The sequence below is a fragment of the Vigna angularis genome, chromosome 1 (genome assembly GCF_016808095.1).
Source record: "Vigna angularis cultivar LongXiaoDou No.4 chromosome 1, ASM1680809v1, whole genome shotgun sequence".
Taxonomy (NCBI): domain Eukaryota; kingdom Viridiplantae; phylum Streptophyta; class Magnoliopsida; order Fabales; family Fabaceae; genus Vigna; species Vigna angularis.
In genome coordinates, this window is record NC_068970.1 from 9,053,126 (window position 1) to 9,065,925 (window position 12,800).

Sequence of the window (12,800 nt, forward strand, 5' to 3'; positions counted from 1 at the left end):
AGAAAATAAAAATTACATGAATTATCTATCAATGAACTCGATAGTGTTGGAAAAATCACCACAAAACGTAATTATAAATGAAATTAATAAATATAGAAAGAGATACATTTATAAAAGTAATTGCTTTTAGACTCTTGAACTGTGGGAGAATTCTTAGGAATCACAGCAATCACATCTTCATGTAGTAGGCATAATCTCAGCATCTAAGTTTCCATAAAATAGTAAATTTGAACTTTTCTGCTAAACTCCGAGAAGGGATAATGGTCACTTTTTACTTTTCGGTCACAATCCACACTCTTTAATCAATATGTCTATGGTAGTAATTAACATGAATGTATTTGTACAAATGAAATGGAAATAAGTAAAACTCCTAATTTTCTTTGATAGTAAGAAAGACAAGTATGTATACATAATATTATTTTATATATATAAACTTTTATTTAATATTTAGATATCGTTGATAAAGAATTAAAGAAATAATATAAAATAAATTTAATTACTATTTAGGTTTTTATATTTGTTGTTTTTATTTATATTGGTCTCCTTAATTTTTTTTCAATTAAATATTATTTTTGTGTTAAATCAATTTAATTTAGTCATTTTTATTAAATTTGCATAAATGAAATTTGGATAGTCTATGTAAACGTTGCTTGTCAGTTCATAATAAAAATTTGCAGTTTTGGTTACAAAAAAAATTGCACTGGATGGATGGGCTTACAATCTTATTAAGAAAAAAATTGTACTGGTCGTTGTACGTTTTTAATATTTTTAAAGATAAAATTATGACAAAATTTTAAACTTTAAAGTGGATAACATCTGATTAATTAAAACATGATATTTAACTTTAATAATAAAAAAAACAACTCTATACATAGTAGAAAGAAATGTAAATGATTCACGATAAAAGAATTATGATGTTTTTTCAATTATTTTGATAATAAAACACTTGGCTAACATGAGCGTGGAATTACTGTAGAGTTAAAAATATTTTAAATTTTATAAGAACAATCCCTTTATTTAATAACAGGAAAAGTATTATATTTAAATTAAACTTGTACTCTTTTTAAAATATCTAAATTTATATCGTTATTTAGTTTTTAAATTAGGTTAAAAAAATAAATTTTAAATTTCTTCAGCCAATTCTGAAATGTCCTACTTTTGTGAAATTATCAAATAAATTATGGGGACTTAGATTTCTTTCATGCCACTAAATTTTTTTCGACCACCTATTCAAAGAATGTTAAAATAATCCGACAGATCGGTGAAGACATGTCAAAAGTAATTATATATATATAAAAGTCAATTCAACTTTTAACAAACTCTGCACATTTTCTTCAAAGTCATATCCTCTCTCTAAAATTTCAGTCCTAACTTTCTCTGGTGCATTGTCATTTAGGTGGTGATTCTGCATTTCCGGAGTCGAGAGCTTCGACTTGAACCGATCAGTTTCGCGTTCTATAGCTGGTAAGTGGTTTTGCCCTTTTCCTCCACTGTTCTTGAAATTAGGGCATGTGATTTTGCTCTTGCATGTGCCTTGTGTATTCTTCTTATCATTCCTTGCGTTATTCTAGCTCTAAGAGTTGTTGGCTGTCACCAATGCGGTGATCTGTAGGTCCTGTTTGGTTCTCCACTGTGTGGGGTCCTGTTTAAAGTATTCTAGCAAGCTGTACTGCTCAACTTCCAGGTAAGGGGAGCTAATTATTTTTGTATGAATTTATTTTATACAAATATATGCAGGTTGAATGTTGAACTGGTGTGTTCTTGTGAAGCTGTTCTACGATGTTAATTTTTATTGGATAATTATAACTGAGACTGTGGGATTGTGCTTAAATAATTTATGCTTTGGTGTTGAACTGGTACATGTGGCAATTATGTTTGTAAGTGTCTCTGTTGAAATTAATCTTTTTTGATTGAAATTGTTCTGGTGGGAGGGTTTGGAGTAAGGGCTCTGTGATAGCATGTATATGTTTAAGGTTACTGTTAGGGAAAATGTGATATATATAATTGGGTATTTGATGTCTAGAACACTGTAGGATAGTTTTAATAACTTAGATAATTAAATCATAACTTGTTAAAAGCCTTTCTTTGTTGGTACGATAGAGGGGACTTAAAAACCTGAGTTGGCACATCGTGATCATAGAGCAGCCTGGCCTGGTCCAGTACGTTGTGACTAGTCATATGTGCTAGCGCCGAAGGTGAGTCTGATGCGTTCAGACATCTGAACCATCTCCGGTGACCAATTGGGGGAAAGTAAGATCTCTACTATGATGAAAATTAGACAAGTAGTTTACCAAATAAGAACCATGATATATATATATATATATATATATATATATATATATATATATATATATATATATTATATTAACATATGTATGTATGGTGTTGTTGAGTGGTTGTAAAACATATGAATGTGAACTACAATGATGTAATTGAGTATGAAGTGAACATCTCAGGGTGAGATGATTGAAAGTGATGTGTGGGGTGTTGTTGTTGTTCTGTATAACTGTATGGAGCTTTAAACTGGTATGTCTATCTCTACACTCGAAGCACTGTTCATGCTCAAATAGATGAGAGCAGTGTAAGTGGTGAGAGTAGAGGGAGGTTCTCGTCTATAGTCTTAGAGTTTAGACATAGACAGATGGGGGATTTACCTTGCATAGTGTTGGGGAGTGCCAAGTGAACTACACAAGTGCAAAGACGACCAATAGTTCGACAGTTATACCAATCCGGATGAGTCGTGTGAGTGTTTGAGTCATGGTTTAAAGTGGTATGCCTTGATTGTTCTTTATATGTAGCTAAGCATGATGACATAGATTGATTGAACTATATGATTACTGCTTGTTTATCTAGCTCACCCTTGCTTCTTTGTTGTGTGTTGTTTGTGTATGTTTTCCTTTGCAATGATCATCCACTTGGATGGAAGCAGATGTTGTTGAGGAGGTTCCCTTGGAGCAAGAGTTGGAGGATGCTGATGATGCAGTATAGTATTTTTAGGATTTCTAAATTTAAGTTGGTGTTATTTTGAAGTACTCTAAACTGTTTAAGTTTTAAGTTCTGTCCTTTTGTGGATTGTAATATCAGCTACTGTTGTGGATGACTGTAATATCAGCTACTGAACTACTATTCTACTCTGACTGTCCTCTTTATTGGAATGTGGTATGATTGTGATTATTATATATTTGAAATGCCACAATTATAATTATTCATATTAAATTTTATTAAAATCAAACAAATAAAATTATCAAATAATTCATAATTAATTATATTTTAAGAAATATATGTTTCATCAATTTACATTTATATAAATAAGATATCGAATAATTTTATACTAATATAATTTATATTAAAAGAACGTTTTGACTTTTGAAAAAAAAAAACTTATCCTATAAAAAAATACTATAGTAAACAATATAATATACATAAAGAAAGAAAGTGAATAAATAAATGATACATAATATTTATTGATAAGTTGTGAAGACACGGGGAGATTGGAGATTTGATTACAAAAACAAAAATTATGTAGAAATGACAGAAAGAAGACTTTGCCAACGGCGGAGTGACTACCTAGACTAACACCAAAAACGAAGATACATTATAAGGTTAACTCCGTCAGGCGAGGAACTGCTGTTGCTTTTCTATCCATTAACATATAACCGGACAGTAAATGCACACCAAATCTTTAAATAACTGCAAAATATGTAATCTCATGCACCACTTTTCCCTTCTCTCATTGGGTGAACTTTGCAATCAACTTATCCACATGGATGATGATATCATCTATTCGGGGCCTCATAGCAGCCTGGGGCTGAAGCATCCATGACACGAACTGGTGAAAAGCTTCTGGATATGGAGGCTTAGGTCCAGCTGGCCATTTCACCTGAGCATTTACTATAGCCAATTGCAGGCTTCCACCAGACTCTCCCAGTGCATATTCAAATGGAGATACCCCATACCTGAACATTTCAACCATCAGATACAAATAAACAATTAAACATGAACTATATCTGCCACGATATAATTCTAACATGAAACCCACGAGGAGGAAAAAACCAAGACATTTCCAGATAAAAATCATCATGATAGAGCTTTGGAAATGTAGTTCGATGAGCCAAATCAGTGAAATATGCAAAGGGACACCATAGCTAAAAGATTTCGTTTCTCGTCATACTTGAAGAAGTAGAGCTTGCTCGAATTTCCTTTTCAACAACTCAAACGAGAGTTCATTTCAATTCCTGCTCGCACATCTCCGTTCAACTGCCTTGGAATTCGTGGAACATAAATCAAATACACGTTGTATTTGATGAAAGCATTTCTCCAAATCAATACCCTATGCAGAATATCATTATGTGACAAGTTTTGTAGCTTTCTTTTACACAAATACACCACAATTTTGAAGCCATAGCTCTGGCTAATAAGTATGATTTGCCAATATCAACCCAAACAGCAGTTGACTTTCAAGCATAATGTTCTTGGTTACACAACTATTACGGCAAGAATTGGTCAGGGCACAGCAAATAAAATAACTTATTTTCCGACTCTCCCTTTTTTTCTCTTATTTTATAGGTCATACTCAAGCAACAAAAAAATGTGAATCCACCATATGTTGTTTTTTCACTACAAAACAACATATTGCAATTCCATACAATATTATAATGGTGAGTGATGGTAATAGAATAACTAAGAAAACCTTCCTCACGCTATTTAAAATTTTTTAATACGTTAATTTGCAGAATCTGTATGCACAAGGGTTCCAAATCAAATGCATTGCACATTGAAACATGATTTTGATGAAAAGAATAAAAACTTAAAGAAAACCCGAAGAATTACCAAAATATGGTTATCATGCTGTATAAAGGCACAATTAACAAACGTTCTAACCATAAAAGTTAGCACAATCAGGCAAAAGAAGGATTAGTACTCACATTATTGCATATAATGTGCATCCTAGTGACCAAACGTCAGTCCTCTCATCTATAGAAGCTTGGCTTGGACAATCCCACAGCTCAGGAGCTCGGAAAGGTGCAGAGCAGTGTTCAGCTGCCCATTCCTACATAGGAAGATAAGCAGCAATTAGCAGGTTAGAAAATCCTAGCCAGGTAACCGAAATGTAACTATGATCCTTCAAATTTGTAAAGCTTGTTCAAAACATAAAAGCTACTAAAAGAATTTAATATTGCCAAAATGGACACATAAGCGAAGCAATTGAAATGTTTAAATGAAACTTAGAACCATTTTATGTACAACAACTTCTATATGCACCTATCATATTAGGTAATACAATTCACAAACTTCAAATGTAGCAAAAACATTTAAAAAATTCAAAAATAAGATATACTTTTAAGGCACAGCATATTCAGAACTGTGCTGAAGAAATTATCAGGATTGCCAGTGGAACTGCCAAGACATTAAAATGAAAGAATATCTTTATCGATAAACCATATTAGAGTATAATGTGTAATATGAAAAATATTACCTTTTCATTTTTCTTTTTCACTTTAGAATATTCTATTGTTTGTTGTGCCAGTTGTAACAGTTTGTTATTCTGTTGCCAGCTTTTGCACAACTGTACCCTAAGAGGAGCTTCTATAAATGCTCCCACTGTACTCTGTTCCCTGTTAGCTAAATGAATGAAAAAATGTTTACAGTTTAACCTTTTTCTCTTTTAATTTCTCTAAGATGGTATCTTAGCCATTGATTCAAATGGTAAATCCTAATCTTCCTTGAAATTCTTTTTCTCCCATGACAACCTCAAATTCCATCTCTTTCACATTGAGTCCTCCTCGGTACCTAACTGATTCAAGATTCCGATGCTAATCATCAATCCTGCATATGAAGATTGGGAATATAAAATGCTGCTTTTTCAACTTCAATCGGTGTTGATTTTTGTGAGAATTCTCCTGTTAAACCTATTACTATTAGACTCATCATCACTCTTGCCCTCACTAGTAATTGGGAATTATTTCATTTGAATGTGAATCATCTTTTTCTTAATGACTTCTTGAATGACACAATAAATATGGTGCAAACCCGACAATTTGAAGTTGAAGAGAAATCTTTTGTTTGTAAACTGAACAGGGCCCTTTATAGCCTAGAACAAACACACGCAGGCAGTGGTTTGACAGAACAAAAATCAAGCTCACTGTTTATGCAATCATCACTGTCATCTCATCCACAACTCATTCAGCAGATTACTAAAAATCTGAGCTCCACATTTTCTATTTAAACAGCTGGGTAATTCGGACTATATTTTGGGTATTGAGATCAAACACCTACTTGACAAATCCCTTCTTATGACTCAAAGCAGGTACTTAGAGATCACCTACACATGACAAATATGGCTGATGCTGAATCAATTTCGACTCCTATGACCTTTACATGCAAGTTGTCTAAAGCAAGTGGTGATAGATCCAAATCTTTATATAGATTTGTAGTTGGTGCCTTGTAGTATGCTACTCTCAGAAGATCTGAAATAAGCTTTGCAATTAAAAAAGTTTTCCAATTCATGGCAAATCTCATAGGGTCAATTTGATTGAAGTGAAAGAGTAGAGTGGCAAGTGACTGATGCAGGAAAATAAGAAAAAAGAAAGTATTTTCCTTGTTGATGCCAATTGGGATTCTGATATTGATGAGAGAAGAATCACCTCGCTGATTCTGCTATCTTCTAGGAACATAACTTGATCTATTGGTGGTCAAGAAAACAGCAAGTTACAACCAGATCAAGCACATAAGCAGAATATCACAGTATAGCTCAGACCTCAGCCAAGTTAACACGGGTTAAAGCTTTGTTAAAGGAACTTCATGTTCCTTTTACTACCTTGTCCTGCTCTATGATAATCAGAGTGCAGTAGCTATTACTCACAATTCGGTCTTTCACAGTCAGCCTAAACATTCTGAAACTTTTGATCTATCACATTCCAGCTCCAGGTAATGGGCAGATGTGCTCAACAAGCCCCTCTACCCCAGCAGGAGGATGGGGTGGGGGCGCAGGGATTAGAGTATAATACATGTTAAATGGAAACTATTACTTCTAGAATATTTTTTTGTTCCATCTGTAACAGTTCGTTATTCTTCCTTTTCACTACTGTACCCTAAGGGATGCTTCAATAAATGCTCCTTCTGTATTATGCTTTTGGTGGGTTAAATGAAATGAAAAACATTTACCATTTAACTTTTTTCTCTTTGAAACAATTTATAAGAAAAGGGAGAAGGGAGAAAGAAGCACCTGTAACTGGAGTGCTTCTGATCTGTTCGTAATTTGCTTCCTTGCAGGACGAGCACTGCCAAAATCCATCAGTATGGCAAGAGGTGGCTGTCCTTTTCTGTGTGTTATGAGAACATTACCAGGTTTCACATCATTATGTGCATAAGGAGGATCAAAGCTGTGCATGTGCTTGAGTCCTGCACAAAGCTGTTGACTTCACAGGGTTAAAGGAGTGAGTTTCGGAACAAAACAAATTGTTTTCTTCTTCTACAATATAATTCTTACAATAACAGATAGCCCCATGTCGCAAGAATTGCTAGGTTAATACAAAAATAAGTTATGAGTAAGTATATATGAATCCAAGAAAGGCTATAATATTAGTCAAAAAGAGATTTAGTGCCAAAAATCTTTAGCTTCAACAGTGATAGCATATTGCATAATAGAAAGATGGTTCATACCTGACGAAATATTTGAAGAACATCTGAGGTGGAATAGAATTCCTTCTTGGTTTTCATTACTTTGGCATTGTCTAGCAATGTTCCATCCATATGAACTGGAAACAGCAAGTACGCTTCATGGTTCCAAGACGTTTCTTGGGTAGGCTGCAAGAATAAAGGACATCTTGAATGCAACTATAGAAGCCCAAGAAATGACACAGCAAGAAGGAATAGTATTAAGCCAAATCCTTCCCAAGGAAATGAGAAAAGCTACGCGTTCACTTTCTAAGAATAGTTTCATTCCTACTACACTATCGATTCAGAGGATATATTACCAAAAGCAAACTTGTTACTCTTACAGACTTTATCAAATTACAAATTGTAGAATAATAAACTTTGATCAACTTGGTCACAACATGAATTGAGTTGCAATGGTGCCTCATTATAATCTCTTCACAACCACATATCTTAATAACATATTATCATTGAATTGAGTCTCGCCAAGAAAATTATGAGATCATTGTAGCCAGCCAATACAAGTAAAATAGAGAAACAAAAAACATTTTGGCCAGAAGGCTGCTCAGTCCAATCAAGATACAAGGGATAACATTTTGCATTCAAAGAGAATATCAGAAATTAATGTGTACTCATTTTCTATTGCCTAGATATTTCAGTGTTCTAATTAAGCTCAAATGTTCAATCACAACAAACAACTGATATCATAAACACGAAATTAAGATAGTAAAGTAATATTCCCCACAACATTATAAATCGTAGAAGCAAATGTAGTAGAGCCTAGAATTCAGGAACTTCATTTAACAAACAAAAGCCCTGTTTGAATACAACTTTTAAAAATAATTTTGTGGCATTAAAAACAGAAAAACAAAAAACATGTCTGATGCCAATCGTTTTTATTTTAAGTTCTGAAAACATGTTTCTAAAAACAAGAAAAGAAAAACGGAAAAACATTTGAAGATGATTTTTGAGGACGTGTTATGTTTTTGTGCTTCTTTGCACCCTTGAAGATCATGCGCTTCTCTGTTCCATGATCAAATCAAAATCCTACACCGATGCACACACCCATCATCATCAGGGTTCATGCACTCGAGCTTGACTCAGTCAGCACAGCAGAAACTGTTTGGCAGGGTTGTCATGTGGGTTTCGGGGACCAAGAGTATGTATGTGATCTGAGACCATGGAGCAGGGTGACCCATGTTCGAAGAAGGATGGGACCCCTGGGATCCAGGTTTTCCAGCAGGTGGTGCTTGGACTTCACAGCCTCAGCTATGCAGCCCTTGATCGAAGAAATCGGGGCAGAGGTTAGGGAGCAAGAGCATGGGAAGTAAAGAGCTTAGATGGAGGTGTGCCGTCCAGAACGATGGCCTCATGACAAAGCGGTTGGACAAGATGGTGGGAAAAATTAGAGGAAGAAGGGTGGTGGTTGGTTGTCGTAGAAGCCGAGGGTGGAGGAGGGTGGTGTGAAGGGCAGTTAGAAAAACTGTTATTGAAAATGTTTTTCTTTGTTCAATTTTCAGAAACCATCTAAAACAAGTTCTAAGAAAAGTTTCAGTTAAGATACAATACGGCAAATTAAGTCGTAGTCCAGGAACAAATATTTAAGTGAAAATCCGGACAGAAAAGGCATGTGTCATAGCTGAACCAGTAACACTCTTTAGTCAACTTCTGTTTATCCGAGAAAAAAATCCGAATTGTGACACAATAACGAGAGGAATACGTGTTGGCTACAAAAACTACTTACCTTAACAGAAATAATAGCATGATCAAGAAGTGGGAGCAGATTGGGATGATTGAACAGTGACGAAACACGGATCTCCTCCCTGACCAACTCCAGCTGTTCATTGTTCTGAATGAGGACCTTTTTCATAGCATAAGTCCCATCCTCTGCAGAAAAGAGATGGTATAGTTAATGAATAAATTTCAACCACAGAACCTTACGTTGCCACCTACTTAAATTTTATTTTAAGAAGACCACCGAATAATTTTAGTTTCTATAATAACGCTCCAATTTCTTCGTCACTGATAATCGAAATTGAACTGACACCACCACCATTGCATAATAACCCAGAATCTCCTATTTTCAATTGCTGAAAGGAGTGGTTAAATTAACCGCCAAATCAATTACCACCACCATCACAACGAGAAATAGGACGTCCAACACATCCGATCTAAAGAAAAAAATTGCGTTAAATATATCTCTAAGAATAAGCCATAGGCTCCAACGCGTGGATTCAACAAGTATTCAAAAACAACAAGCTCGATTCATAAACTAAAATTACTTTCTCAATATCCACAAAACAAGACTAAGCAAACGCTACACATCAACAGAATTGCATAACACTATCCACGAACAAGCCACATCCTCCAAGTCCAGGATTCCATAAACATTCCAAAACAACAAGCTCGAATCAGAAACTAACTCAATCAGATCCGAAAATAAATCTCCACGAATAAACGAGTATCACATTTGGCGAGGAAATGCAGCACTGATCAACAAAAACGCATGTAAGAATACAACAAAAATAACACAGATCACACAGATCAGGATACAACAAGGTCAATTTCAGGAGAGAAAAAAACGAAACACGAAAGACAGAGAGACGTCAAGGAATGAAACGAACCGGAGACATGAGAGGAGTCTTTGAGCTTCTTGGCAAGGCCACCGGCGGCGGAATCGTTGATAAGCTCCTTGACGAGGTAGACGTAGGCGAAGCCACCTTCTCCGAGCTGGCGCACGATGCGGAAACGATTCTCGTTGATCCACGCATCGCCTCCGCTGTTAACGGAATCGTACAGCGCGTTCAAACCAGAGAATGAGCACCCCATTTTCTTTTCCCTCTTGTTCGCTCCCTGCTCGTGTGGGTGTTGGTGTTGCGTTGCGTTTGTGTACAACAGAAACAATTATTAAGAAAAGAACTGAAATCAGGTGTCCAAATTGATTTTCGAATACCTGATTTCACGTTATTTGTGTTGGGAGCAATGAGATTCGTAATTTGCAAGCGTCAACCCTCCTCTCCTATATGTTATTCCGGGTTTCAGATTTTCTTAATAGCCAACACCTCTCTTGGATCCCTCCATTCTCAGCCCAACGCTTGTCTCGTTTATTTCAGGCACGCATTCCGTTCTTTTTTCATCCATACATTTATGTTCTAATTAAGAATTTACTTCAATTTCCTTACAGTCATATACGCCAAATTCTACACATTAATAATATTATTTCATTCTTGATTAATGACTAAATAGTGAGTTTCTGCACTGATATTCTAAATGTCAACTAATAAAAAATCACCCCCGACGCCATTTCCAAAATTGTCCTTCTAAAAATTAATTAATTTACTTCATATGATATTTTTTTTTTCAATTTCACTGTAAAAAAAAACAGACAACAACATACTTGAAGAACTCAACTATTTATTGATTAGGTAAAACTTTGCTGGTATTTTCTTTTACCGTTATCATAAGCTTAAATTTGCTTTGAATTATTCATAATTTATATCGTAAAATTATGTCCTCAGTTCATTTGAATTAAAATTTTTAAATATTGTTTTGACGACGCTTGCCCAACTTAGGTTTGATCCCAATGTCAAAGAATGAAATCAATATTCAGAACTGATGGTGATAAAATAAATTAAATAATAAACTTAATAAAACTAACTATGCACATCCACCTAATTACCTTGATCTGGACATCACAGTTGACTGAATACATGAGTGGCATGAATATGGAGTAAAACAATAGGAGAATTTCAACAATTAATATTCTTGTTAAAAACCGCAAAATAACAAAGAGCTTAGTTGAAGAATTAATTAACTGTGCGTAAATAAATAACTAAATGAATAAATATATCATTACTTTAAAATAATTAATTTTTATTTTTATTTTTATTTTTGTTACAGCACCTTTTTATTTCTAGTATAATGATTAAGTGTGAGTGCTTTATCAAAATTATTGGGTTAAAAATTGTAAAAGTTGAGAATTAGAAATGAATATCTCAAAATATCGGGTTGGAATATTAGTTTGGCGATCATTTTTTTACTCAAACCTTGTTGAAATATTCTTGGATCAACTTTATTAGAAATTGAATTTTTTTAATATGATTATGTTGATTTTCTCTTTCTTCATGAATAATTGTTCTAAGAACTCATTAATTTTCAATCGATATCACTTGTTGAATCAAATATTTATTACTAGATCAAAAATTAATTAATAGATATCAAATGTAATTTTTTCTATTTAAAATGTAGTAGTTTGAATATTATTGTGTCTGGCTTTGATAAAAATGTCAAAATGAATTTTAACACATGAGTGAATATGATTTGTCACGGTTTCAGCCAAATTGAATTGGAAAAGTTTTAATTTTTTTAAAATATGTTAAACTGAAATCAACTCACTAAACTACAAGTTAAACGATTTCGAACTGAATTGAAGATAAGTTGACCCTACAACTCACTAATATTATTTCTTTATTAATTTTTATTATCATTTTTTTGTTAAATTTTCAACTATTATAGTTATTATAATATTTGAATAATTAAGTTAACGCTTTGATTTGACTATTACAAAAAATAAAAATCATGTCCACTTTCATTGTATTACAACAAATATATAAAATAAATTATAAAAAAAACATTTATAAATAGTTAACCCATTAATTCATTAATCCGTAATGAGTCGCAGGTTAAAAAATGTATGACTCGTAAAAAAATGAATTCAAGTTGAAGTAATATTTTGTTTAGCTCAATTTATAATGAACCAACCTATGTAGATTGGATTGTCTCTCTCATTTTAACACTCCTACTCATTAAGAGTTCGAACGAGACTAGATTGAAAAAAATTTAAATTTTTTAAATGTAAATTAAATTAAACCCAACTACGTGTTAAAGATGGATAATGAAATATGGCAACTTCTTTCTGGCCTTCCATAATTTTAACATACACTTTTAAATTTTTTATATTTTAAAATATATCATGTCAAATACAATCTTTTTATTTCAAATTATATATCATAGAATATAAAATACAAAATATATTTAAAATTTTACAATCTAAAATATATTTATTTTTCAGAATATATAACTTAAATTATAACTTTTGTATTTTAAATTGTCTATTTCAAAATAAAATAAATATATTTCAAATT

At 33.3% G+C, this 12,800-nt stretch overlaps 1 protein-coding gene and 1 long non-coding RNA gene across 2 annotated transcripts; one reads left to right on the plus strand and one right to left on the minus strand.

Annotated features, from left to right (window-relative positions):
- The first annotated feature begins 1,333 nt into the window (after window positions 1-1,333).
- On the plus strand, window positions 1,334-3,132 carry LOC108341820 (uncharacterized). The gene is made up of 3 exons (XR_001833316.1): window positions 1,334-1,464; window positions 1,613-1,684; window positions 2,930-3,132. It is a non-coding gene; the product is annotated as an uncharacterized LOC108341820 (long non-coding RNA).
- A 304-nt stretch (window positions 3,133-3,436) lies between these two features.
- Window positions 3,437-10,796, minus strand: LOC108318892 (uncharacterized). Its single transcript, XM_017549880.2, has 7 exons — window positions 10,610-10,796; window positions 10,281-10,509; window positions 9,401-9,543; window positions 7,663-7,806; window positions 7,226-7,411; window positions 4,926-5,050; window positions 3,437-3,956 (listed from the first exon to the last, which is right to left on the minus strand). Exons 2-7 carry the CDS (start codon window positions 10,483-10,485, stop codon window positions 3,731-3,733), a joined length of 1,029 nt encoding a protein of 342 aa, XP_017405369.1. The 5' UTR covers window positions 10,486-10,509; window positions 10,610-10,796; the 3' UTR covers window positions 3,437-3,730.
- Window positions 10,797-12,800: the final 2,004 nt, after the last annotated feature.

Bases quoted from the DNA above. Each gene is read 5' to 3' on its own strand.
- LOC108318892 (XM_017549880.2), bottom strand. From the start codon at position 10,485: ATGGGGTGCTCATTCTCTGGTTTGAACGCGCTGTACGATTCCGTTAAC. The intron at 9,544-10,280 runs GTTCGTTTCATT...TCTTTTCTGCAG, and splicing joins AGACTCCTCTCATGTCTCCG to AGGATGGGACTTATGCTATG. The intron at 3,957-4,925 runs GTGAGTACTAAT...TGAAATGTTCAG, and splicing joins TGCACATTATATGCAATAAT to GTATGGGGTATCTCCATTTG.